At 47.9% G+C, this 27,223-nt stretch overlaps 1 protein-coding gene across 8 annotated transcripts in view; it reads left to right on the top strand.

Annotated features, from left to right (window-relative positions):
- Positions 1-25,509, top strand: part of TTPAL (alpha tocopherol transfer protein like) — a 38,029-nt gene extending 12,520 nt beyond the window's left edge. For 4 of the 8 annotated variants that reach the window (XM_059133086.1, XM_059133084.1, XM_059133085.1 and 1 more), the window contains 4 exons: positions 14,044-14,503; positions 16,855-17,048; positions 19,172-19,282; positions 21,288-25,509. In XM_059133086.1, the coding sequence (XP_058989069.1) occupies positions 14,059-14,503; positions 16,855-17,048; positions 19,172-19,282; positions 21,288-21,566 (1,029 nt within the window). In that variant the 5' untranslated portion in view covers positions 14,044-14,058 and the 3' untranslated portion in view covers positions 21,567-25,509. Of the gene's footprint in view, positions 1-10,430; positions 11,180-14,026; positions 14,504-16,854; positions 17,049-19,171; positions 19,283-21,287 lie in introns of those variants that run through there. The other 4 variants (XM_059133082.1, XM_059133079.1, XM_059133078.1 and 1 more) reach the window with 4 other exon arrangements.
- Positions 25,510-27,223: the final 1,714 nt, after the last annotated feature.

The following is a 27,223-nucleotide window of genomic DNA, read 5'->3' as shown; positions in this document are numbered from 1 at the left end:
TCCTGCTTCAAACTGGCAGCCTGCTGCAGTGGTGGGAGGTGGTGTGGGAGGCTCCTCTCTTTCTCCTCCCCCTCCCCACAGGTGATGCTTAGAGGGCTGGGTAGAGATGGAGAGGGGAGAAGAAGGGTTTCCCTTGACCTGCCACCATCTTGGATGGCTTTGAGCTCTCTAGGACACATTTTATCTTGCCCCTTTCTGTCATGGGACACTATTGTGGGCTCGTGGAGATGGCCAATACCACAGGCCCTTCTACATTGACCTTGACAGATCCACCTGTCTTCCTAGGGGTCTCTAGCAACTCCTTGTTCAGCACTCGGAATCTGGCATCCAACTCTAGCTTTCTGCTGCTACCACCCCTTTGCCCTTCCACAGGGTCCTGTGGGATATGACTGCACTCTCCCCAGTGACCAAGAAGTAAGCTTGGACCCCTTGTAGGTACTCTCTGCTCATGCTGGTCCGTGGGAAACACTGCAGTAGCCTTTGCCTTGGAGCATGTGGGCGTGTGGGCTGACCTCAGCACACCTCCATGCTCTAGCTCCTTCACCAGCCCAGCAGGACAACCTATTTCTCCCAACCTCCAGACATCCCTGCCCACATTAAGCTCTTCAAATTCTGCCCTCCTGCCAAGAGCCACCATCAGTCCATTCCACTCTTCCAAGAAGATGGCCACCGAAGGATCGTTGTCCTCAGAGAACTGTGGGTGAAAGCAGGGGTAATAATATATATCAGGGTTTTAAGTGGTCATGGCCAAGTTTTAGCACTTGTGGGCTTTGGAGTATGTTCTTGAAAAGCTATCGCTGGCTGACACAGCCGAGCTTTAGAGCAACACTTTACAAGTCCCGTCTGCCTCCCCAAGCCTCCATTGTCTCATATCTTCATGAGGGTGACATATCTACATGGTGGGTCATTGTGAGGGCTGAATCACATATATAGGTTGTTGCCAGATCTGACTCTCTAGGATCCCACAATCAAAGACCTGAAATCCCATCTCTGTGTGACCGCTGATGACAAGTGATTTTCCTCTCCTGGTCTGGGTTTTCCCACCCGTCCAATGGTACTGGTAAGAGCCCCCACCTGACAGCACCTCCATAAGGTTGGCGGCATGAATATATATGAGGCGTGTAGCACAGCGCCTCACAGTGGTAAGGATGCAGTACTGCTGGATGTTACTCATACAGTGGAGGGTGCTCTGGGTGGGCTTTTATGCTGGCATTGCTGGGGCTGGGGATGTGGAATCTCCACCCCTCTTGGTCCCCTACTAGTCCAGGCCCTGTTTTGGAAATGCTTCAGCCCAGCTGGGCTCTAAGGCCCCTGGGAACAGAGAGGACAGCCTGTACCTCCAAACAGTCATGCTGACTCAGATTTAAAAATCAATGTGTGACCAGAACAACACAGCTGTGCTCTCACCTCTTGTGGGAAGTTCGCACAGCCAGCTCCACTCACATCTTTATCTCTAGCTCAGAGAAGTGGCAGCCCAATTCTGGGCCCTGACTCCAAGGCTTGTGAGCAAAAAGTCTGGCACAGAGAGTAAGAGAAGCCTCTGGCTCCTTGAGGCACACCAGGCCCATGGGTCACAAGCTTCGCATGATCCCCTGGTTGGGGTCAGGCATGTCTGGTGCTTGCCAAGCTCTTGACTTCTCCCAGCCCTCGTCTGGACACTTCTCAAGCCAAGTCAGGCTCTGGATGGCTGGTTGGGCAATCCGTGACCTCAGACTGGGTCAGATTCATCAGATGAGCCTCTGTTTAAGAGTATGGAACATTTTGTTCTTTAGAATCCCAAGCGCCAAAGAGTACGAACTTTCCCCATCCACAACTACCATCCCCCACCCCCAACTGCCATTTACTTTGGGCAAGTTCCTTTGCCTCCCTCAGTCTGGTTTTCCCATCCATCAAATGCAAACTAGCTAGCACCTTCACCCACCACGGCTGTTCTGAGATTCAGATAGTGAGTCTCAAGAGATGGCACCCACATCCACAGGTGCTCGGTAGGGGGACATTATGCCTGCAAACATTCACTGGACACCAGATGAAAACCAGTGGGTTATATATGCTGTGCGTGTGAGTAGGGACTGTGGAAGCAGACTGCCTGGGTTCAAAACCAGGCTGCTTTACCACCTTCTGTGTGGCCACAGGTGACCTCTCTGACTCTCAGTTTTCTTCTCTGTAAAATGGGAGTAATAATAATAGAATTGTGAGGATGCTTAGATTAGATGTACTGGGAACGGTGCCCAGCACATAACAGTCACTTAATGAGTACTACCTGTTTTTGATTAATCCCCAAAGTTAGTAATGTTAGCAATGGTGCTAAAATCACACAGGCAAGGCTATTCGATAGGATTAACAGGAAAAAGGAAACCTATTTATTGAGTACCTACTATGTACCAGAAGCCAGATATTCAAACATGTGGACATACACACACACATGCACTGTGAAGTAGGTAGTTCTGTTTTCATCTTTTAAAAACTTTATATTATGAGGGTGCCTGGGTGGCACAGTCATTAAGTGTCTCCCTTCGGCTCAGGTCATGATCTGAGGGTCTTAGGATTGAGCCCCACAACAGGCTCCCTGCTCCGCTGGGAGTCTGCTTCTCCCTCTCCCACTCCCCCTGCTTCTATTCCCTCTCTCGCTGTCTCTCTCTCTCTCTTTCTGTCAAATTTTAAAAAATATATTTTAAAAAACTTTATATTATAAAATAAATGACAGATGTGGAAAATCATACAAATTAAATTTGTAGCATAGTGATTATTTGGGGGGCAAACATCCCATTAACCACCACCCAGGTCAAGAAACAAAACTTTGCCAGTGACCCCTGGAGCCCCTCCCTGATCTCAATCATAGCCTCTCCCCACAAAAGTAATTCCTAGCCTGACTTCTATAGTAATTATTTCCTGCTAATCATTTGAGTGTGTATCCCTAGATATTATAGTTCCATTTTGCCCATTAAAAAAAACAACAAACAACTTAATCTGTGTTTTAACCCATAGATTCTCCCCATATCTCTTTCTTTTCCTTGTAGTCTATCTGTTATGCTGTTTGACCCATAGCCCTTCTCAAAGTCTGGATTTTTGTCTACTACATCTTCACAGGCCAATTTAACATGGCCCTTGCCCTCTGCATTTCCTGTGTATTAGCAGCTGAGTCAGCCAGTTTCCATTCCTCTGGCATGATCATTGGTGGTTCTGTATTCTTTTATCAAGAAGCACATACATGGCTAGAGTTTGCTGTTCTTTGATATTAGCTACTATTGTGTACAAGGGCTACATACACTAATTCATGGCAGGGCGCAAAACTGCAATATTATATCATTGTATTTTCCTGTATCATTTGTAATAAATTTTGTAAGATGTTTTTCTTCATCTATTACTTGGTCGCCTAAGTAGTACAGTTCATATAAGAAAAGTGGAACAAATACTTGATTTTTCTGTTTTATTTACATAACTTTTAAGAATGTAATTTGTTTCTATACCATCTTCAGAAAGTGATCAGTTAGTGTTTTTTGCCGAAGATCACCATGAGCTTATTAAATTTTTGATGCATTTAACTCCATTGCAATTACAATCTTTGCTGCAGGTGAAGCTGTACCAACATCAGGCTGGTTTCCAAGTCCACTTGATAGCTCGGTGGCTTCCTTGTTAACTGGTATGACAAGATATCTCAGGCTCATCTTTTATATTTCCTGCCACACATCTAGAATCAGCAATTTCTCCAAAAGGTCCCTCTATTTTCTTAAGTAAAAAAGGCATCGCGAGACTATAAGATGAGTGTTATGTATGCTCACTGCTACTAGATTAGCCATTATTTCTAGGCCTTTTTAGTAATAGAATTAGGTATTTTATATAATTATAGACCTAGATTTTATATATCAACAGAGATTATAGAGTATATATGTGTAAACCTCCCACATATATGCCAAGGGATGCAAAATTTGAAACGTTCGGGGCGCCTGGGTGGCTCAGTGGGCTAAAGCCTCTGCCTTTGGCTCAGGTCGTGGTCCCAGGGTCCTGGGATCGAGCGCCACATCGGGTTCTCTGCTCAGCGAGGAGCCTGCTTCCCCTCTCTCTCTGCCTGCCTCTCTGCCTATTTGTGATCTCTGTCAAATAAATAAATAAATAACATATTTAAAACTTTTTCGAAAGGTTCTACAATAACTGATTTGCCACTCTCTACATGCAACAATCTCAGAATAACAAAGGGAAAATTGCTGCTACCAGCTAGAATACCAGAAATGGATACAAAACGGTTCACATCCACTGTGCCCCTTCCCCACCACTTTGGAGGACTGTGCTATAACCACACTGTTAGAGCATATAGGCACTTTAAACTTCGTTTTTCTTTTAACTATCATCTAGTGTTACTTTTCCAAGTAAATAAATACCGAGTTCTTAACCAGTCCTGGTGGCAATGTCTCTCCAACGTGTCGCTGGGCTTCCACTCTTTCTTGGTAGACAACTCAGGAAGAGTTCATGGGAAAAATACTGAGTGTTTGCAAGGTAATAGTGGGTCTTCATAGAAGGTCAGTTTTGCTAGATATAAATTCTTGGTTTGTACTTTCTTTGAGTATCTTACCTATATTATACCATTTCCTTCTGCCTTAAAGTGTTGCTGTTGAAGGGCACCTGGGTGGCTCAATGGGTTAAAGCCTCTGCCTTCAGCTCAGGTTATGATCCCAGGGTCCTGGGATAGAGCCCTGCATCGGGCTCTCTGCTCAGCAGGAAGACTGCTTCCTCCTCTCTCTTTGCCTGCCTCTCTGCCTACTTGTGATCTCTGTCAAATAAATAAATAAATAAATAATTTCTTTTTAAAGTATCGCTGTTGAAGATTCTGATGAGAATATCATTTTATTTCTTTTTTGCCTGCACTCCCAGGGTGCCTAAAGAATTTTTTCTTTCTCTTTAAAAACCAGTAATTTTATAAATGTGTGCCTTGGTATTGGTTGTTCTGGGTTTATGATGTATTCCTTGCTTTGTTTTTGTTTTTTTTTGCTGTTTCTTTGTCATACTTTTCCCTTCAGTGACTCCTCTTATTCCTAAGTTAGATTTTCATTTCCAAACTTCAGTATTTGTCCTTTTCCCTCAAATTCTTTTATGTCCTCATTTTACTTTAATTTTTTAAAATTGCCCCCCTTTCAATTTCTATTTAGCTCAACTATCTGTTGATTTTATTTTTCATTTGCTCTTATATTTCATTTAGTTCACTTTTCACTTTAAAAATAATTCTTCCTTTATCCCTGGTTCTTTCATGAGTTGGCACCTGGTTTCTGAATTTCTGTGGTTCTGATTTATGTTGTTCTCTTTTTCCTTGCATCATTTTGTTCATGTTTTTATCTTGCTTTACACACACACACTCTCTCTCTCTCTCTCTTTTTAAATAAATGTCTTTCTGGTTGGCTTTCATTGTCTGTAGGGATGTTATTCTGCTCCTCCTTCTTTTCTCTGCTGCTCTCTCTCTCTCTCTCTCCTCTTCTTCCTCTTCCTCCTCCTCCTACTTCTTAAAGCCATCTTGCTTTCCCAGGATTTGACTTCAGTACTTTTCCATTGCTCATTTTTTAAAAAAAGATTTTATTATTTATTTGACAGAGAGAGACACAGTGAGAAAGGGAACACAAGCAGAGGGAGTGGGAGAGGGAAGAAGTAGGCTTCCAGCCAAGTAGGGCTGGAAGAGGGTTGGAAGAGCCCATGTGGGGCTCGATCCCAGGACCCTGGGATCAAGACCTGACCTAAAGGCAGATGCCCAATGACTGAGCCACCCAGGCGCCCCTCCGTTGCTCTTTTTTTTTTTTTTTTTAAATATTATTTATTTATTTATTTGACAGACATCAAAAGTAGGCAGAGAGGCAGGCAGAGAGAGAGGAGGAAACAGTCTCCATGCAAAGCAGAGAGCCCGATGCAGGCCCCGATCCCAGGACCCTGGGATCACGACCCAAGCCAAAGGCAGAGGCTTTAACCCACTGAGCCACCCAGGCGCCCCTCCATTGCTCATTTTTACATGAAATTAGTTTTTCTGGACATTGAAGAGGAGGCTTGGTTAAGAAAACTTTTGTATTTTCACAGAGCTCCCCCTTCTGTTGTTTCTGCATATTGTTAACAAAAATCTGGCTTTACCTCTGAGGTTTCTGGCTCTGCGCTCTTCTCCCCCACTTTCATCTAGCTCAGTTATTTCCTTGCTTTCTGCTTCCCTATCCTGCTCCATTGCAATCTCCTTCCCAGGAGTTTCTCAGCATGGGGCCTGTCCTAGAAGGAAGGTTTGGTGGTCTTTTCTGGAATTCGCAGGCCTTGAACTCTGTCAGCCCTTAGGGCTCATGGCAGACCCCTTGCCCTTCCCCAGTTGGAGTTAGCAAAACCTTTCCCAGTTTGGGCTGCTGTTTTCAAGTGGCCGGGGCGTGCTCTCCCACGAAGAGATGTTGCAATCTGGGGACTCCAGTTCTTCGGTCTGTCAGACACCTTGCTGCTTTCCCTGTTGAACCTCCTCCCAGAGGCGCTAGTGGCACTCAGGCCTCCTAGCTGTTGCTGATTTGTCCTCAGTCCTTTGTTCCTGGAGTTCCTGAATATACCTTGTCACCTAGTTCTGTTGCAAATGTGGGTATGGAATGTTGTTTCTGTTTTTATGTGGGAACTTGGGAGGATTTAAATCTGGGTTGGGTATCATTGCCATCATCTTACCAGAACTTGCCAGCTGAGGAAGTAGATGAGGAAACTGAGCCCCACGGTCAGTTTCTCAAAATCACACAGCGAATGACCGGGGGTAGATGTATGTGAGCGCACCTGCCATCCAGCATGGTACACAGATGTTTAATACCGCCTACTTTCTCCCTGTTTCCCTGACTCGTACTTCTTCCTTCCTGCTTCCACCAGCCAGTGTCCCGCCAGGATTCTGTTATTGACAATTAAATGAGATTATTCGGGCGAAGAGTTCATGGCACTGTCCCCCCCACAAAAATGAAAGAAAGAAAAGAAAAGGTGTTGAATCAGTGGTAGCTGTTAGTAGAGCATTTGTAGTTGAAGAAACCAAGTAAGTAATTGTTCCGAGGTTCCCCAGATGACTCTTGTCTGTCTGACCAGAAGCCAGCTTTCTTTTTCTATACCAGTGGTTCTCAGCTGAAGCAGTTTTGTTCCCTAGCTCGTATTTGGCAATGTCTGGAGGCATTTTTGCTTCTCACCACTGTAAGTGTGGGGTGCTACCCTCAAAAAAGACTTGCACAGCCCCAAAGGTCAATAATGTTGTGGATGAGAAACTATGTCCTATATCATGGTGCTACCCTAAATAGCCCTTACCTTAGAATCAATACTAAAACCGGTTCTAGCAGATCATCTGAAGTGAGAATTGCATGCTTTGAAAAAGAGATAGAGAAGCACCTGGGGGGCTCAGTCAGTTGGGCGCCTGCCTTCAGCTCAGGTCATGATCTCAGGTCCTGGGACTGAGCCCCACATTGAGCTCCAGGCTCAGCAGGGAGGCTCCATCTCCTTCTCCCTCTGCCCCTCACACCACTCATGCTCCGTCTCTTTCCCTCTCTGTCTCAAACTAATAAATACAAATCTTAAAAAAAAAAAAAAAAAAGATAGAGAACAGTGGTAGGTCAGGCATTTCTAGCCTCCTGTAGCACATATCCAATGGCCAGACTTCTTTCTTAGGAGACTGGGTGAACCTAGGAGGGCAGGGTGTGTGGAGCCCTCCAAACCAAGATGTAGGACAAGCTGCCCGCCCTCCAGTCACTTTTCTGCTCTTCATCAGGGCAGTCATCAGGAGTTAGCAGACATGTCATGATCCAATGTACAAGACTCTGCATGTGCCATTCTACTGACTCCTTCTAAGGACTCCCTAGACAGTGGGACACATACCCCCATTTTACCCACAACGGAATAGAGCTTTCGAGGAGTAATTCCAAGTGAGTTACTTCTGAGTGCAGAAAAGTAAAAGACAAGTTCAAATCCCAGCTCAGTTTTGGAGTCATCATCATGTGACCAAGGGCAATTTCTTCTCCTTCTCTGAGCCTGCTTCCCAACCTGTGAGAACAAAGAGGAAAAGTAGCCTCTAAGGCCAAGTAAAATTTGGGGCTGTGCTGTCATACAGACGTGGGCTCAAACCCAGTTCTTTCACTGACTCTACTGAGCCCCTAGGCAAGTGTCTTTCCCTTTCTGGGTTTCAGTTTCCCCATCCAGTTCACAGGGTTGTAGTAATTGAAATCATACAAACAATTTAGCACAGTACCTAGTACCTGGTGTATATAATCTCTCAAAAAGCAATTATCTGCGACTCTTTTAATCCTAAAATAACCTGGTGTCGTGATATGTAACCAAAAATAATGGCCCTCAATTGAGGATGGGGCAGGGACTTCTGGGGCATCTCAGAATTGCCTCCCAACCAACCCTCCCCAGCCCTTGAGACAGGTTCTAGTCCTAGGTTCTTCTCCTCCTGCTGGCAGTATCTGGGATTGCAACCTGGACGTTCCACCAATGGGTCCTGGTCTGGGGTGGGGGGGAGTTTTTTCCAATGACTAGGATGCCATGTTTTGGAGAGGATCATCCCTCACCCCTTACCATGAAAGCTGCCATTTGTAAAAACACTTTCTGTTTTCTGTTTGCCTGCAAAGAGCAAGGTTTCCCCCCCATGACTTATTTAATCAGCTTTTCTGCCTGTAAGGAACTAGAGGCTTTAGAAATTTGAATGACTTGGCTATGGTCACATAGTTGGACATAGGATTGCTAGATTGTGGTAGGCTGAATAATGGCATGCAAAGATATCCTTGTCCTAATCTCTGGAGCCTGTTATTATCTTATCCTGTATGATAAAAGGGACTTTGAAGATGTGATTCAGTTAAGGATCTTGAGATGGGAGATAATCCGAGATTATCTGGGCGGGTCCTGTGTAATCACAAGAGTCCTTATAAGAGGGAGGCAGGACACATTGTATCTGTATCAATGATAATGTATTGCACACTTAAAAAAATGTTAAGAGGGTAGATCTCATGTTAAGTGCTCTCATCACAAGAAAAAATTTTAAAAGATTTAAAAGAGGAACTTGAGGTTCAGAGTTGGTAGTAAATGTTCCAACAGAAGTAAGAGGCTGGAGCTCATTGAGAAATGAGCTATGATCTGTGGAATGCAAGAGGCCTCTAGAAGCTAAAAAGGTAAAGAAATGGATTCCCTCCTTAAAGTCCCCAAAGAGAATATATCCCTGTTAACACCTTAATTTTAGACTTCTGACTTGCAGAACTATAAAAGAATAAATTTGTGTTGTTTCAAGTCACCATGTTTGTAGCAATTTGTTACAGCACTGATAGGGAACTAATACATAAATCTTGGGGGGTAAAACCCCAAATAAACAAAACATAGCGTGTCCAGTTAAACTTGAATTTCTGATAGATAATATATTTTTTAGTATAAGTATATCCCAAAGGTTGCATGAGACATACTTACACTTAAAAAGAAATTGTTGTTTATCTGAAATTCAAATTTAACTGAGTACTCTGTATTTTATCCTAGAAGTGGTGAAGCAGAAGTCAAAACTTATGACTCCTGGGCTCCGCTACCTTCCTCAACAGTCTGGGATCTGGCAAAAATTGCCATCTTCTTGTGGCCCTCATGGGTCAGTTCCCACCTCCTACAGCTCCTCTTGCCTCTGGAGTCAGGAAAGGAAAGGATTGTTTAAGGTCATCTCTTGGATACACCTTTGGGCTCTCAGTCCTCCCAGGCCACAGAATTTCTCTCTAGAAATAGTTTCGAGTCTTTACTCTGCTTGAAAGAGCAACCCAGGAGCTTGGTCTCAAAGCCATAGTTGCATGAAATGTATGTTGGGGCGGATGTCCAGCTGATGGCGCTGGGGTTTAATGAACTGGGGGTGCGGCAGGAACACTTTTTCAAGCTACCACTTTCTGAAGGGGACTTTTTTGAGTCCCAAAGCAGGACACAAGTAATTATTCAATGGGGATTTCAAAGCAGAAATCATGTAATGTATGAGGAAACTGAGGCCTGCAGCCACTCAGTTACAGACGGATGTCCGCTGGATTGGCATCTCCCCTTTTGCAGCAGCCAGTCCTGATGGCAGCTGCTGTGGGAAGAATTCTGGAACGCCAATCCCCCAAGGTCTAGGTCAGAAGCCCCTGACACTTCACTGACTGCCAATTTCCCTTCCATGAAATAGGGGGATTCCATAAATACGAGGATTTAATAAGACAGCGGATGTAAAACACTAGGTACATAGTAGTATGTTCTCGGAAACGGCAGCTTCTTTTCTTCTTTCTCTGGGCATCATTTTCCCCATCTGTACCACCCAAAGCGGCTCGCGCTCCCCCTGACCCTCCCAAGTAGCCTCTCCGCAGGCCTGACTCCGCCAGCGCGCGGACTTGGCCGCTAGGTGGAGGCAGAGAGCCGGCACTGCGGCGGCACTGCGGCACATGCGCACTCACGGGCGGCGCCTCGCCTTCCCACGCCCCACGGACGTCACTTCCGGCGCGAGGGGCCGGGCCGGCCGGGCAGGGAGTGCGGGTCGGTTCTGTGCGCGTTGCCGGACGAGGCTCCCGCAGCCGATATACCCGCGCTCCGCCCGGTAGCCCGGCCGGTGAGTGCCTGAGGGTCCTTCCGTGTGTCATGGGGGTCGGGGAGAGGGACCCCTGAGGGGGAGGCATAACCGGAAGTTAAGGGACTCAAGGAGAGAGACCCCAGGAAATGGGGACACCTGGGGAAGGGGTGACAGCCGGAAGTGGGGGGCCTCAGAAGGTTGTCAACGGGATGTGGGGTCTCTGGGGCTCCAGGAGCGATGGCCTTCCGGCTTCTTGGTGGGGTGGGGAGGAAGGCGATGCTCAGAACATGATGGGCTGCAGGTGAGGAAGATTCCAGGCTTCACCGTAACAAATGGTGTTTGCACCCATCCATACGCCCACCCATCATTTCATTCTCGAGACTGAGCCCTGCTCTGAGCCTGATAACGACCGAGGCCCTGGAGATTAAACAGGAATCTCCAGGTGGAGGGTAGAGCCCAGAGTGGGGCTAGACACATCCTCGCTGTGCCTCGCTAGGTGTGTACCCTCGGGGCACATCACTTAACCTCCCGTCGTCCGCTAATATTTGCAGAGCACCGTCATGTGCCAGGCTAGGCCTCTAGACACTAGGCCTAGTGGGCACGACAGTGGGCACTGTACAGTGTGTCAGCACACTGTACTGGACACTACAGTCTGTCTCCCAGGTAAGCACTGCATTGGGATTACAGGCATCTGTTGGTGACTCCCGTGGAAACAGCCCAGGGTGGGTCTTGTGAACTGTGATGGTTGTTTCATTCCTCACTTAGCATTCCTCCGCCAAGCAGATACTTAATTCAGAATGAAATATATTTCACTCAGCAAATATTTATGGAGTGCAGACTATGTGTCTGACACTTCGTTAGATGATGGGTTTAGGGTGATGAACAAGACAGATACAGATGTAGCCCACAAATTGCCTGTAGACAATTACAACAGAAGGAGAGTGCTATGCCAAAGACCTCCTGGTGGGGAAGCTCCTACCCTGGCCTGGAGGTTGGAGAAGGCTTCCTGCTTCAGGTACCATCATTTCTTACCTAGGTTACTGCAGTAGCTTCTGAATGGTCTCTTTACTTCTGTCCTTGTCCCTTTACAATCCATTTGCAAGACAGCTGAGCAATCCTTTAAAATGGAAATCAGATCATGTCACTCTACTCGGACAGGTCCCACCAAACTCCGTAAAAGTCAGAGTTCTTACTTGCCCTCAAAACTCTATTACCAGTGGGGCCCTCGGACCTCTGTAAATTCATCTGCTAATATTCTCCACCTTGTTCATTAGGCTGTAGCCATAGTGGCCTCCTCCCTGTTTGAAACAAACAAACAAACAAAAAAACCCAGGTGTGTTCCTGCCTCTGGCCTTGCCCTGTTCTCCTTGGAGATGTCCTACTGGCTTGCTTCATCTCCTTCATCTTTCCTCATATGTCATTTGCATGAACAAATCATCCGTAACCATCCTATTTAAAATTGTAATCCCTATTCCCAGGTACCTCTAACCCTCCTCATGCTTTATTTCTCCCCATAGCACTTTCACCTGTTAGATTATACAGTTTAGCTTGCTTATGGTCTGTTTCTCCCACTAGAATCTAAGTTCAACAAAAGCACAGTTTGTTGTTGTTGTTGTTGTTCACTGATGCGTCCTTGGTGCCAGGAAGAGGGCCTGGTAAGTACTCAGTATTTGTTGAATGCTTGAAGTGGCATCTAATTGGGACTTTAGGATGAATCAGTATTGGTCAGGTGAGGAACCGGAGGAAGAAGAAGCTAGCCAGAGGAAACAGGATGTGAGCAAGACAAGAAAACACAGCTTTGGGAGGAAATGAAAGCAGCTGGGTGGGGCTGGAGGTTAGAATGTGAGGAATGGAGTGGGCATTTCTAAGATTTAGGGGGAGGGACCTGGGCACTAGCTATGTGCAGAGGCTCCTGAGATGCGCTCTGTTCTCCTTGAGCTCGGAGTCAGGGACCGGTGGTGTCTGTGGACAGGAGCTTGGGCTTTAGAACTGGACAGCTGCTGCTACCTTATTCCTGGGATATCTAAAGCAGCTGTTTTGTTTTTGTTTTTTATTCAACAAATGTGTTCAGATATTCCAAGAAGCAGACACCAGGATCAGGGTGAGATCAGGCATGCAAGAAATCAATTGGAGGAAGCACCTGTGAAGCAGAAAAGGGAGGGGAGCTGCAGAAGTTGCAGGGAGAGCTTCAGACAATGACAGAAGTCCAGTCCCCCGGGAAGGAGGTTTGGACAGGGAGTCATGGACCACCAGGCAGTTCCACAGAAGGTTCAGGCTGAACCTCAAGGCAAAGTTAGAGGAGGCCCACACTTCACTCAGTCACTGGGAACAGTCTGTGGAAAGTGGCGTCCGCTGGATGAAGGATGCAGGGGGACAGCAGCTGGGGCCGTCCCTCAGTAATGCTCCAGGGAGAGCCAGTCAGCCCAGTTTCACAGCCATCATGATAAGCCATATGTGTGTGTGGTCAAAAAAGGTCAAACCCACTCAGTGGGTTAAGCTGCTGCCTTCAGCTCAGGTCATGATCTCGGGATCCTGGGATCGAGTCCCGGGTCGGGCTCTCTGCTCAGCAGGGGGCCTGCTTCCCTACCCCTCTCTCTGCCTGCCTCTCTGCCTATTTGTGATCTCTCTCTGTCAAATAAATAAATAAAATCTTAAAAAAAAAAAAAAAAGAAAGTCAAACAGTACAGGAAAAAGTCTCTCTCCCTCCTTAAGTGTCCTGTGGTCCAGTACTCTTCCCTAGAGGAACCCACTGGGAACACTTTTTTTTGGTATTTCCTTACAGAAATTTTAGGTGCACTCAGCATATAGATATATATTATAAAAATATGAAATGATCTTATGCACCCTGTTCTGCAACTTGCTTTCTTTTCTTTAATGTGTCAGTTCATAAAAACCTGCCTAATTCCTTTCCATGAGTGATAGTATCCCATTCTTGGGATGATATTATATAACCAGTCTCCAGCTGGTTTGCAGTTAAAGTATTCCCTGTCTTTTCCCCTTATAATCAGTACTTGCAGTGATCCTCCTTGTGTGTATTTTGCACACACACACTCGCAAGTATATGTCCCCGAAGTAGGATGCTGAGCCAAAGGGTGTGTGGTTTTACATTTTGATAGAGATCGACAGACTGCCCTCTGACCAGGCTAGGCCAGTCTGTTCTCTGACCCACAGCAAGCATCTCCGCGCCCATTTTGCATTCTCGTCGGTTTGACTTTGAGAGTTGTTTTAGTTCACATTTCTCGAATTACGCATAGGTCGAGCAACCATCCGTACATCTGGAAGCAAGGCCGCGGCGTTGGGTGGCGAGTGTGTGTCTCCTGCTGCAGCTGCCCAGGGGGCCTCGGTGGGGATCCTCCCTCTGTTCAGTCTGGGGTGAGACCTGGGCACAGGGTTCTGAGCCACTCCATTCCAGCTGAGCGCCCCCAGTCTGACCAAAGTGCCCCCCCCAACCCCGCCCCACATGGGGCTGCCCTGAAGTGAGTAGCTCCAGGCTTGGTTCACATGGCTCAGGGCTTGTGTTTTGGCAGGGATCCTGGTAGCTAATGTCAGAAGAAAGTGACTCTCTGCGAACCAGCCCCTCTGCGGCCTCGCTCTCAGAAAATGAGCTGCCACCACCGGCCGAGCCCCCCGGCTACGTGTGCTCACTGACGGAGGACCTGGTGACCAAAGCCAGGGAGGAGCTGCAGGAGAAGCCAGAATGGAGACTTCGAGACGTGCAGGCCCTCCGTGACATGGTGCGGAAGGAGTGCCCGAATCTGAGCACCTCCCTGGACGACGCCTTCCTGCTGCGCTTCCTCCGGGCCCGCAAGTTCGATTACGACCGAGCCCTGCAGCTCCTGGTCAGTTACCACAGCTGCAGGAGAAGCTGGCCTGAGGTCTTCAACAACCTGAAGCCCTCGGCCTTAAAGGATGTCCTCGCTTCGGGATTCCTCACCGTGCTGCCCCACACCGACCCCCGGGGCTGCCACATCCTGTGCATGCGCCCAGGTACTCCCCGAGACGGTGGGCAGGGGCCCGCGTGCCCTGCTCTGTGTGGGATGCGTGTGTCCCACACCCTCTCTCCCATGCCTCGTCTTCCTTGCCTTCTCCCTGATTTGCTCAAAGCTCTTTTGGTGACAGATGACAAAAAGCTACTCAACCTGGCTTAGGAAGAAAGGAAGGAGTTAGTTTGATGAAACAGGAGCCTCCTGCAGAACCAGCGAGCCAAAAGCATAGCTGCTTTCCCAGGGCCCTGGGCCCCAGAACCAGAATCCAGTTCGTTCCCTGATCAGGAACTAAGCTAGCCATTCTCCCTGTCTCTGCCTCTGTCCATCTGTGTACCCCTCTGGGCCACATATTTCTGCTGTGCCGTGCGTATCTTCTTGGCTCTTCTGTAGACTGGCTTTTGCTGTCTCCATGCCCCTGGCGAGGTCTCCTACCCCTTAGTGCCCAGGCTTCCTGGGCCACCCAGTTAAGTTCCTCCGTGGAAATTCCGAATTTCTAGCATGGAGAATGTAGTGGGCTGAGAAAGCAGCCCTGATCATAGGGTACAAACAGGCCTGCCCCGCGTCCCTCCTTTGTGAGTAGGTGAGGCAGGCATGAGTGGGGGCTGGGCGGGTGACTGGCAGGGTGTCCGGCATCTGCCACATGCCTCTTCCACTTTTCCCTCCTTTCCTCTCCCGCCATTCCTCTACTTTGCTAAGCCATTGATTCACTCTGGATTCACTTTTTGATCTCAGTACTTAATGACGGTAATCAGGACATCTTCCATTTCTCTGGCAGTAGTTTTAATAAGGGGGACCAAACGTGCTATCAACTCGGGAGTGAAGGGGCATTGTCCACTGATCCCCACCCCCACAGCCTTATCATTCTCTGTCAGACCGGAGCAGAGACAAAATCTGAAAGTAAGATTGCAGTGTTCTCCCAACCAAAGCCAGGAGCAGGAGAACATGCCTGCCGGGAGCCCTCTTCTGCTCACGCGTACCTAGTCTTGAAGGGATGCCTAACGGGGAGCGGAGACGTCCCTGCACTGTCCTCTCTCTTAAAGCCACATCACTTCGGTCGTTTACCAAGCCCTTTTTGGAAACCAGACCATCCTCTTGAGCCTTTGCTGTATACCAGGCACAGTGTTAGCTGCTTAACCTGCTGTTTTTACCTTTCCAAAATTAGGGTGGTTTATTTTAAAATAAGCAGCGCAGTGGAGATTTTAGGGCACCAGCAGACCTAGGAACCAGTCAGCAGGTTTTTCCCACTACTCCTCTGTACTCAACTCATAAGGACATTACAAAACAGATGAGCACACTGGTTTCACCTCTTGGCTTATGTGGTTTCAACACTTGCGTTTGCGCGATTTCAACCCCTTGCTCGTGAGATGAATTTTCCCCCTGTGTGTCTGGAACAGAGCTAGACCCTTCCCACCAATGCAACTCTTCAGGAGGAGGTACGCTAAGGAGGTTTTGTTCTCAACTGGGTATTAGCTTTGCCTCTTTGGGGACATATGTCCTTGAGAAGGATGACCTTCAAGGTTATGCAGCCACAGGTGTTAGGCAGCCACATCCCACAGCAAGCTGGCACAGCTTTCCGACAAAGACTTTGTTCATAGGAATTTTGCACATACTACATATCCCTGTGGTGGCAGCAGCCGTGGAGTTTCATCTTCCTAAGGGAAGGACACACAGGGATGGTGGGATTTTTCTTGAGAACAGCAGTTTAACCGTCAAAAGGTCGTCATTTCTTCCCAGAGAAAGGAAGGATTCCTTAGATATACAGGGAATACTAAGGGAGCCTCTTCCACGGTTGCAGAATTGAGTCCCCTTTGGCTGTTTGATCAGGCTGGGGTCACACACTGTGGCCAGGAGGATGTAAGACCCGCACTGACCATGTCCACCTCTGCCGCCAGGAGGCAGGTCACTGGTACCCACACCGAAGGGCTAGCGTGGGAAGAAGTGGCATAGGGCAGTGGTATGAAAATCTGGGCGCACCTCTGTTGGCAGACAGCACAGATGACCGTTAAGTTTAGGATTACCATCCCATTCTACTGAGGAGATGCGGGCTCGGCGTGAGGAAGCAACTCCCGCAACTGGTGAGATTCAAACCCTGGGATGTGTCTGACTTCAGAGCCCCGGCTTCTAACTTAAGCGCTCAGTTGCATTTCCATTTCAGAACGTGCTGCTGCCTTTGGAATTAACATCAGCTGCTGCTAAGGTGTCCCATTTACTAACCTGAATAGAGTCATGCCAGTAGAGTATCTTTCTTTCCATTTTTTAATCAAGAGTTCTAGCAAGGAGATAAATCTTGGCTTGTGATGACTTGTTCATTATTCATCTCTGTAACATTCCGTCCATTTCTTACGACCTCAGACAGATGGATACCGAGCAACTACCCAATTACTGAAAACATCCGAGCTATATACTTGACGTTAGAAAAACTCATTCAGTCTGAAGAAACCCAAGTGAATGGAATCGTGATTCTTGCGGACTACAAAGGAGTGAGCTTATCAAAAGCATCTCACTTTGGCCCTTTTATAGCCAAAAAGGTGATTGGCATCCTTCAGGTACGGCCCTTGTTTGTCGTGTACCTATTCCGTGTCAGTTTGGGCTTTTTCCCAGGGGACCCTGTCTGTTCACCGCTGGGCCCACACAGTACACAAACCCCACTTCCCCTACAGTCTGAAAGATCCAAAAACATTATGGGAAGAAATGTAAATGTCCTGTTTACTGCTCACTCTCATCAGATTCTCCAGTAGTTTCTGAGGTCCCTTTAGTCTGGGCAAGATCAGCTTTAGGGCAAGAGCCCTAAGCCAGAGCAAGGCTTTAGGTATGTCTTTTTCTTTCTCCCTCCTTTCCCACCTCCTTCCCCCTCCCCCCTTCTCTTTCTTTTCCCTTCTTCAGAAGACAGAGGAGCAATTCTAACAAATGAAACTGAGAATTTGTGTTTCAATTGTGTAGCAATCAGAATTTGTCTGATGTGCTAGACCCTGCCCTGCCCTCTGGGACCTGGGGACAGGGAGCCTGTTGGACTGTTTTGGACAGATGCTTTAACATCTTGTGTGTTTTTGTGTGGTTTTTTGTTTTTATTTTGAGAGAGAGAGTATGCACCTGCGCACGTGTGTATGGGGGTGGGGGCAGAGGGTGAGAGAGAATCTTTGCAGACTCCACCCTCCACCAACATCCACCCCCAACATCCCCCCCACAGACACATCCCCCACCACCGGTGCAGAGCCTGAGGCGGGGCTCGATGTCATGACTGAGATCACGACCTGAGCCGACATCAAGAGTTGGATGCTGGGGCGCCTGGGTGGCTCAGTGGGTTAAAGCCTCTGCTTTCGGCTCAGGTCATGGTCTCAGGGTCCTGGGATCAAGCCTCGCATCGGGCTCTCTGCTCAGCAGGAAGCCTGCTTCCTCCTCTCCCTCTTCCTGCCTCTCTGCCTACTTGTGATCTCTCTCTCTGTTAAATAAATAAATAAAATTTGGGGGTAAAAAAAAAAAGAGTTGGATGCTCAACCAACTCAGTCCCCCCAGGCACCCTGTTTTAGAACTTAAGTGCAGGGCAACCCTCTCAGGTCCCCTTCCTCTTCGGGAGCTTTGTGCATCACTTTGCTATTGCTCAATAAACCTTGCTTTACTGCCCACGAAAAAAAAGTGTGGGGAACCAGAAAGTTCCTCCCCTATCTGCACAATGTTCAATGGTTTGCAAAGTGCTCCTACAATCATAACTCATTCGGTCCTACAGGGACTCCTCTAGATAGACAAGGCAAAAATTACTTTTTCTTTTCAGTACATGTGCTGCTGAAGCGAGCATGAATTACTTTTTTTTTTTTTTGATGGTTAGGGACCCAGCCCTCACAGGGGTAGCCTGGCTTGAGTCTTACAGCTCTAACAGTTTGGCTCTTCATTCCCTCTGACCGGCCCGTGGGTGCTATCTCCCATGGGCTGTGGTGCACCAGCGATAAAAGAGTTTCCTCTGTGAATCCCACAATGCATGTGAGCCCCTACTAGGTGCCAGGCTGATTATTTAAACATCAGTGTCCCATTTGCTCATTATCAAAAATGTGGAGCCAATACTTTAGCTTCCCTTAGCTTCTGTTCTTTTGATGCCCTGTAGATTCAAGTATCAGGATAAGGAGTTTGGATCAGTGTTTTCTAGTCTCCTAAGGTGATCTGGGGGGAGAAAGTTCCAGGGTTAAAGAAGTTTGGGAAATGTGGTTTAGCTTGTCCCTTTCGTGAGAACACATTTGCAGATGACAGTCCTGCAGCTCAGGAAACCCGTATGACTACATAGCGTGCTACTCTCAAACCTACCTACCTACCATGGAACGTTTTTTTGCATCACACCTAGTACTGTCCTAAGAAATACCCTTTGGTAACACCAATCCTGAAGGTCTGATGTTTGCCAGATCCAGCTACACAGACTCTGTTTTTTGTCCCATTTTGTTCTGTTTGCCACAAGAGGAGCAGCCCTCCATTTGTTGGCCCACGACTAGGCCCTAAGACAGACCGTCTCTCTGAGGCTTATCTTCCTGGTTAGCCCTCACTTAAGCTGGCTTTGAGGAGGCCATGAGAAGCAGACCAATCAGACTGATTTGGGGGCCTACAGAAGATTTAAAGGAGGGAGGCAGGCTGTGGACTGTCTGTGGATGCCCCACATGTTCTAACATCTCCTTCCCTTCCCCCACAGGATGGCTTCCCCATTCGGATAAAAGCAGTCCATGTAGTGAATGAACCTCGAATATTCAAAGGCATTTTTGCCATCATAAAACCATTTCTGAAGGAGAAAATAGCGAACAGAGTAAGTGATGATTCTATTGACGTGATCCTTTGTTTTTTTTTTTTGGCTCCCTTATTTGTGACATCAATAAACTTCTCTTAGTTTATTATTTTTGCCATGGGATGATTAATTTGGAAAATACGGAGTTACAGATAAAATGAATGAGCAATCCTTTCTGTGAAAAGATGATAAAATTAATAGGATATAATGTCTGACAGAGGAGAAAGCAGAGAGGGCAGCTCTCCTGAGAGTTAGTTAAATGCTGTGTAGTCATTTAGACTCATATTGAGTATCCTGACCTGGGCACTGTAAACCAACATTGTATTTCTTGCATGAGAAGGGTAGTGTTGGGCAGGTGGTTAAAAAGTTATGGTGATGTCTTCCTACAGCTCCTTGGGGTTTAAAAATGCTATTTTAAGCCCTTCTGTTTACCAAATTTGTTGTCTTGCTGTATCAAGTTTGTGGAATAATTCCTGGTTTAAGAGATAGGTGAGTTTTAGTTTACCTGTTATTTAAGAAAGGAGAGATGGCACACTGAAAGATGGTCTTCCTCTCTGACCTAAAAGAGCCACTTGTCACTCTTTGCTAGTACTGTGATTGTGTGTGATGTCTGGTTTTTTTCCTCTTCTTTCCGAGGCCTAGGAACATTGTGGTCCCTCTAAAGACTGGGTTTTAAATTTTGTACCTTTTTTTTTTTTTTTTTTTTCAAAGGATAAACAGAGAATCTCAAGGTTACAAGGGAAGGACTTTAAAATAGAGACAGGGGGCACCTGGCTGGCTCAGTCGGTGGAATGTGCCACTCTTGATCTCAAGGTTGAAGTTTGAGCCCCATGTTCGGTATAGAGATTACTTAAAAAGAAAATCTTTACAAAAATAAAGTAAAATCCAGATTCTAGGCCCTTTCCCTGAAGATTTTAACTCCAGTTCAGGGGTGGAGCCCAGGAGTCTGTGCTTTTAAAATCTTCTTAGGTGATTCTGATACCTAGCCAGGTTTGAGAATAATTTAGTGGCGTCCTTGTCTGGGTTTGAACCTATCTCAGTACCTGGAGATCCCATTTGGAACCTGCTTTTAAAGCCAAAGCAGCCTTTGGAAGAGGCCTTTTATATCTATGAAATGACCTGATTTGTGGTCCATAATCTTGTTCATTTCACCCTTCATATGTTCATTCATTCATTCAAAAATATCTACTGATCAACTACTATAGTATACAAGTATGTTCTAAATGAATAATACAGACTACAGTCTCTGCTTCTGGGGGAACTTACGTGCTAGAGAGAGAGAGAGACATGGCCAGCGGATGTGTATTATCTAGAATTAAGATGTGATAAGTGCTGTGGAGAAAAATGAAGCAGAGAAAGGGGCCAGTATAGAACAGGGGCAAGGGGTTGTAGCATTGAGTAGGGGGGTTAGGGATGGTGTCAGTGAGGAGCTGGCCTTTGAGCAAAGACTTGGCAGAGGTGAGGGAGGGTGCTGACAGACCTCGGAGGACCAGCAGCGACGCTGTCCTGAGGCGGGAGCACATCGGGCTTGGGAGCAGCAGCAGAGGGAAGGGAGAGGGGACAGAGGGGCCAGCAGAGGAGCCACAGGGGTCAGACTGCAACAGGCCCTCCCTATAGGCCAGCGTGAGGGCTTCAGCCTCTCATGTGAGGTGGGAGCATTGGCATGTCCCACGGAAAGGACTGGCATGATCTGACCAGCGCCAGGAAGAGCAGAGACTGCAGAGCAGGATTTGAGTAGGGAGACCAGGCAGAGGTCGTCCTGGGAATCCAGGGGAGAGGTAGGGGTGGCAGGGTTCCACGAGGCGGGGCACAGAGTGGCCTGGATCCTGGAAACATTTTGAAGGAGCAGCCAACAGAGCATGGCATATATGGAAGGGAATTATGGATCCTCAAGCTTTTTGAGGAACTGGAAGGGTCCAGTTGCCATCAGCTGTTCCTTTATTCATTCAACAGATGCTTGAGCACCTACCTGGCCTGCAGGTGCCTGACTAACCTGAGGACACATGTGTTTCCGTTTCCCCTTTAGTTTTTCCTCCATGGGTCTGACCTGAACTCTCTCCACACAAGTCTTCCCAGAAGCATTCTCCCCAAGGAGTACGGGGGCACGGCCGGAGAGCTGGACATCAGCGCCTGGAATGCAGTGCTGCTGGCCTCGGAGGAGGACTTCGTGAGGGAGTTCTGCCAGCCGGTCTCTGTGTGCGACAGCATCCTGGGCCAGGCCCTCCCGCCTGAGGGGCTGACCTCGGACGCGCAGTGTGATGATTCCCTGCGGGCCGTGAAGTCCCAGCTCTACTCCTGCTATTAGCCAGTCCCCTGTGAGTGCCACCCTCTTGAAATCCTTTCCTTTTTCTTTGGAGAGGCGCAAGGAGAATTTGAGGTGCCGTGGAGTCTGTCTTGCTCCTTGTAATTAAATTAAAGCCTATAGAGTCTGAGGGTGAGCCATGGGGTAAGCCCTTGGTGACTTGAATTAATCCATGGAAGACACGGAAGATGTCCCCAGTGATTCCCAAACGTTTGGAATCCCAGTTTGCAGCCACTAACCTGGAAGCTATCTGGTTCTTGGAGATCTTGGAATAAGAGAAATCAGGATCAAATCAATTTGGTCCCCCATTCCGGGAGAAAACCACCTGACTTGCCGGTCAGCACACTCCTGTGAAAGAACCTGGCTGTGCCTACAAGATGGCCACACAGGAGACTTCAGGAGTTTGTGTCTTTCATCTGAACCCTAACGACAGACTTGGGTTGCTCACCAGGAAGTTCCTAGTTGGAGGCCCAGACCCCAGCTGCCACACTGGGTTTGGAAAGCACCTTAATCGACTCATGGGAGCATCAGGACAGAAGCAGCACCTCCTGATCAAATTTGGGAGCCAGAGGCGTCAGAGAACCTCTGGGATTCATTGACTGACTCTTGCAATAGAAACGGAAGTTTTCCCAAACCCACAAAGCCTTAGCCCTGGTTCTCAATACAATCATACAGGATCCTAGAGGGAGGTGATTCTACTTAACCTAAAATGCTAGATGCCAGGCCCGAGGAGCTGAAAGAATTCTGGCCCAAGAATAAAGAGACCAGGACTCCAGCCTCAGAAGTATGGACTGTAGACAAGACCTCATGGACCTCTGTGGCCCTCACCCTACTCATCTGTAAAGTGAAGCTGGATGAAATGACGCCTAGGGCCTTGGCTGACGTTTGGGATTTGGTTTAGTAATTGAGTGCCAGCCATTTGTCTTCTGCCTAGATGGCTCTCAAATGGCTCTCTCATGGCTCTCAGAGAGGCAAGTGGTTGGATCCCGCTTTTTTGTGGTATACCTGGGCCTTTCCAAGAGGCTTGTGTCGCCATCTGGTCCTGCCTTTTAAGGAAAGTGTATGTATATTCTTGGGACCTGGTGATAACCAACTTCTTTTTGTAGGGAGGGTTAAACTGGAAAGGGCAGGTGAGATGACCTAGATTTGTGTGAATTCCTTTTATCCCTGAGGCTCTGGCCATACACTGGAAACCTGGCAGCAGGGAATGGCTAATTACTTGGGATTCCTAGATTTTGGTCTCTGGAAACGAATGTTAAGTGCGTGCTATCGCCAGGTCACTTCCGGGGCCCCCGTCCTCCCAGACACACTTGCATTTCTCTCTCTCTCGTCTAGCCAGCGAAACCGAGTGTTAGCTCTGCATTTCAGCACCTCAGACCCTTCCTGTCAGAACTTCAGCCTTAGCCCAACCATCGAACTAGGTGGTTCTTCTGGTGGCTTTTGACCTATTTCCTTTCATATTAATTCCTTAAAAATTCATGCATTTCTGAAACCAGCAGGCAAGGGGACCATCTGTGAGGAGGAGGGCAGCGCTCTGAAAGGCAAAGGCCCGTCTACTGTGAATAAGCTCGTCCTCTTCATACGCCGTGTAAAATGCCTGGAGAAGGTGGAAATGACTCACCTCATCAGTGCCAAGTCCAGGGAACGCTCTGCCCTGTGGGTGCCAACCCTGGATCCTCTAGGGGCCGCGCTGAGCTGGAAGTGCCAGCATGCAGGCCCCTGGCAGCCCCCACTTCCATCTGCCAGGAACAGCGTGACCGGCTTTGCTGAAAAGACCTTGACAGCACCAGCAGGATGGCTCAAGCAGAAGGTTCAGAACCTGACTGCTTGGATGTGGGAAGTGGTTAGAGGTGTTCTCAGACCTCAGAGAGGAAGGAGAGATTCCCCACCACCCCCAAGCTAGACGGAGGGAGAGAGGGACTGGTCAGCCCCACCAAGTTTCCCGTTTACACGCTGCACTGCGTTCCTGGCCCGTGTGGCCCATGTCCCTTGACTCGAAAAGCCTCCGTGTGTGTAAGCTCACCTAGACAAGGATCTCCAAGACCAGGATGTTGCCCATTTCCTAGGCCCTTCCAGGTGGCCCAGGGAGCGCTTTCATTCAGCTTCTGAAAGGAGTCAGAGCCAAGATCTGTTTGCCTTCTGCAGCTGCTGGGCTTGGTTTTGGTTCCAGAGGGAGATCAAATAGTTTGTGGACACCTCAGGAGGATTGGACCAGGCTGTGAAAGCAGGAGCTCCCTGGGTGAAAATCAAGGCAGTTTCTATGCGGCTTTACCAGGTGTCTGTGTAGAGCCACCCCAGCAGGGTGGTAGGATATCAAGCGAGCACGTGGTGAGCCTGGCTCAGGAGTGGGGGTGCACCAGTGGGGCCAACAAGCGAGCATCGGGAGAACCGGGAGTGTTTTCCTTCAGGGAGAAGGCCTGGCCCATTTCATGAACACCTGGAAAGTAACTTTTCCCTAAATTCATGGGACTGTGGAACAGGAAAGGGAAAGGAGTCAACCAGGAGACCCGAGTTCTGACTTTACACTGCTGTGTGGCCTAGAATAAGCCACTGACCACCCCTGAATCCCATGCTAAAGGGATCCCCACTCTGAGCTCCGAACCCTGTTTTAGGCATCATTTGGCTTTACTGCCACAAGGACATTGTACTCTACCTTTTAGAGGCCTGTTCCTACCCCCCACCCAAAATCTGGGTTATTTTATAGGCGATGTAGGTCTGAATGAATTGCTCCCAAGTGAATCTGTAAGCTAAGATAATATGGGGTTTTTCTCCCTCTTCGCTTGTACAGAATCTGGGAAACTGTGCCTCTTCCTGGAATCCTGGTCTACCCTCACGGGGACAGGCGCAAGAAACGTACAGAAACATCTGTGCAACCCTGGCTTCCTCTCCTGAGCTTACTTGCTTTGGGCAGAAGTGGCTTTAGCTTCATCTCGCTTTCACAAGGACCCACTTGTCTTTAGAGGTTTTACAGACACTTCAGCTTGTAAGATACATTTTTGCCGAACTTGAGAAGACAATGAGAGGTATTTTCCCCAAATTCCTATGAGACACTGAGCCGTGTGTCTGTGAATTCTCCCAGTGGGCAGTTTCTTTAAATGCCACTGGATTCTCAGACCAGTCATGCGATTACTTTTCCACTTGGGCAGGCAAAAGCTGTGGCATTATTATAATACTTCATTGTAAAGTTTTTAGCTTTTAAGATTTACCTTTGAAGCCTTTTCTTTCATCGAGGCAGTGAAGTATTCACATAGGTCATGGTGCAAGTGTAGCTGTTCTGGGGCTCTGTGGAGACACCAAACAGAAGCGTCTCAACTGTTCGGGAGGGAAGTCCATCCGGTGATGTCTGTCAGTATTGGGGCCTATTAACTTCGTAAATCTAAAGTAAATTCCTTTCTGCTTTCCCGACTTAGAATTGGTTTGCTCAAAATGCCAAGTGACAGGAATCATCAGTCAGAGATTCCTTAACAGAGCTTGTGCCACAGAAAGACTCTGTGTGACTCATGGACGGAGATGCTAGCGATGAACTGTTTGCCATTTCTCGACTTCTCCTGAGGCCTCACTGGGCGGCACACTTAGCTAGGCAGGTCAGCCGCTGTTGGGGATTGTGGCTGTGCCTCCACCTCGTGGCACATCACGTGGTAACCTGGTACAGGGAGGAAGTGCCTGAAGCCGCTCGAGGCCAGGAGCCTCTGATCCCACTCTGACAGGGGGAGTCGGGCTCACTTTCTCACCAGACTGGGGCACCATTTCAGCCACCGGTCACATTCCTCGCTTCAGACTGAAACTCAGTTTAGCTCTGAGTATACAGACATGTGGTGGTGGATTCATCTAACTTCAGTGTTTGACCAAAAGTTTATTTTTCTAGTGCATTTTCTAAGTCAAAGTGGTGAAAACATGTAATTTTAGTATGCATGACTGGGTCTTAATAAAAATCCCTGTAAGGTTATGTGTGGAGTCCTTTTGTGACAATGACAGTTTGGATCGAGGTTCTGAAGTTTTATTATTCACGGTACACGAAGGCCCGAGTACAGCGTCACTCCGGGTCAGGCAAGGAGAGGAGGCCCTGCGGCAACACCGTGCACCTGTGGTCTGGACTGGCCGCCTCCGGGGACCACACACCATTAGAAGATGCCAGCGTATGCGAAGAACAGCAATGGGTCTACACAGTGGTAGAGATGACAGGCGCATTTTTTAGTTCTTAAGGCCCAGCTGTCCCTTCTAGACTGGCCTTGAATCCTTCACACAGCTAACAACTCCCAGGGACGTTTAAGGGTTAGGCATCCATGATGTTAGGTGCTTCAGGTAGATAACCTTGTTTCATCTTAAATAGCATTACTGCCCCCTGCGGGGGGAACAAGATCTGGAGAAGCTCAGCAGCTCGCCCAAGGTCACATGTGGAGCTGGGCTCCAAAGCCAAATAGTCAGACTCTAGCCCGACTTCTCCTCATGGTTAGAACCAGGCTGTTTGCCTTTAACTGTCATTCACCCTCCAACAGAACACAGAAAGAAAGAAGGGAAGAATTTTTTTTTTTTTTTATAGGGGAACAGTCTAAAAATTAGATCGTTTCCTGGCTTCTTATAAAATATAAAGCAGAGGTTCTTAGCCTCTGAGAACATTTTATTCTGGAAACACTTACAAGGAAACCAGACTCCTGGGGGGATGACTAGGTCTGGCTTGATCCACTCTGGTCCCACACATGCTTAGCTGTTCCTCTACCTACTCCCTGCTGGTTTCTGTACAGAAGCGTGTGTCTGCCCACAGGAGGCACAAGCTAGGCACCATGGTGGGTCTGGCGTGTTGGTGGTGGGTCAGCTGAGAAGGTCTCATGCAGGATGTCCATACACTTACTGCTGACCTCTGATGATGTGGCAGGTAAGTCCTTACACTGTGACACGCCAGCTCTTCAGCTCAGCCTTCCTGAGGAAGCTGCAGCCCTAAACTCAGTCCATTTCCTCATCTGGGAAAATGGACTACTGGCTCCGACCAGTGCAACAGAGTCACAAGGATCAGCAAATGCTTCTGTTTACAAGCCGTGGGAGGTATTTCCCATGTTATGAGTCCACGCTCTCTGGTTTGTTTTCTGAAACACCTGTTTTCCCCAGTGCCCTCCCCTCACAAGGCACTGGGCCAGTACACCTGTACCTGATGCAGCACATGCGTCCTGCCACTGCATTTGGAGATGGTGAGGAAGAAAATCCTTTACGATTGCCACTTTTCTGGAAACACACCGTTTTAACCAAATATTCCACCTCTTACCTAATAAGGTGCCAGCCATTAGATAAAGTAACCTGGTCGTTACTGCCTTCAGGGGGGATTGCTTATCCTCCCTTGTTGCTGATGGGTAGTCTGACAGCTCGTGCCTAAGCAGTCTCCAGTTATTTGGTGCCTATGACCTTATGCCAAGAGACAATGGAGTCTAACTGCAAAAGGAACTCTCAAGGCCTGGTTTATTTCTCTGTTTTGCCTCTTACTGAGTAACTACAGGCAAGTTCCTGACTCCTCTAAACTTCAGTCTGATCTGTCCAACGGGGCGAAGCTGCCCGACCTTCTGGGGCGTGGACAGCGTCTATGCACAGCTGGGCACACGCACTGTCTCATGTTGCTATTCTTCACCTGAGGAGGTCACGTGCAGCTCAGGTCACTCGGCAGTAATTAGGAT

This window comes from Mustela lutreola, chromosome 9 (genome assembly GCF_030435805.1).
Source record: "Mustela lutreola isolate mMusLut2 chromosome 9, mMusLut2.pri, whole genome shotgun sequence".
In the NCBI taxonomy this organism is placed as follows: domain Eukaryota; kingdom Metazoa; phylum Chordata; class Mammalia; order Carnivora; family Mustelidae; genus Mustela; species Mustela lutreola.
Note: the sequence above shows the minus strand (reverse complement) of the source record. Positions and strands in the feature narration are given on the sequence as shown.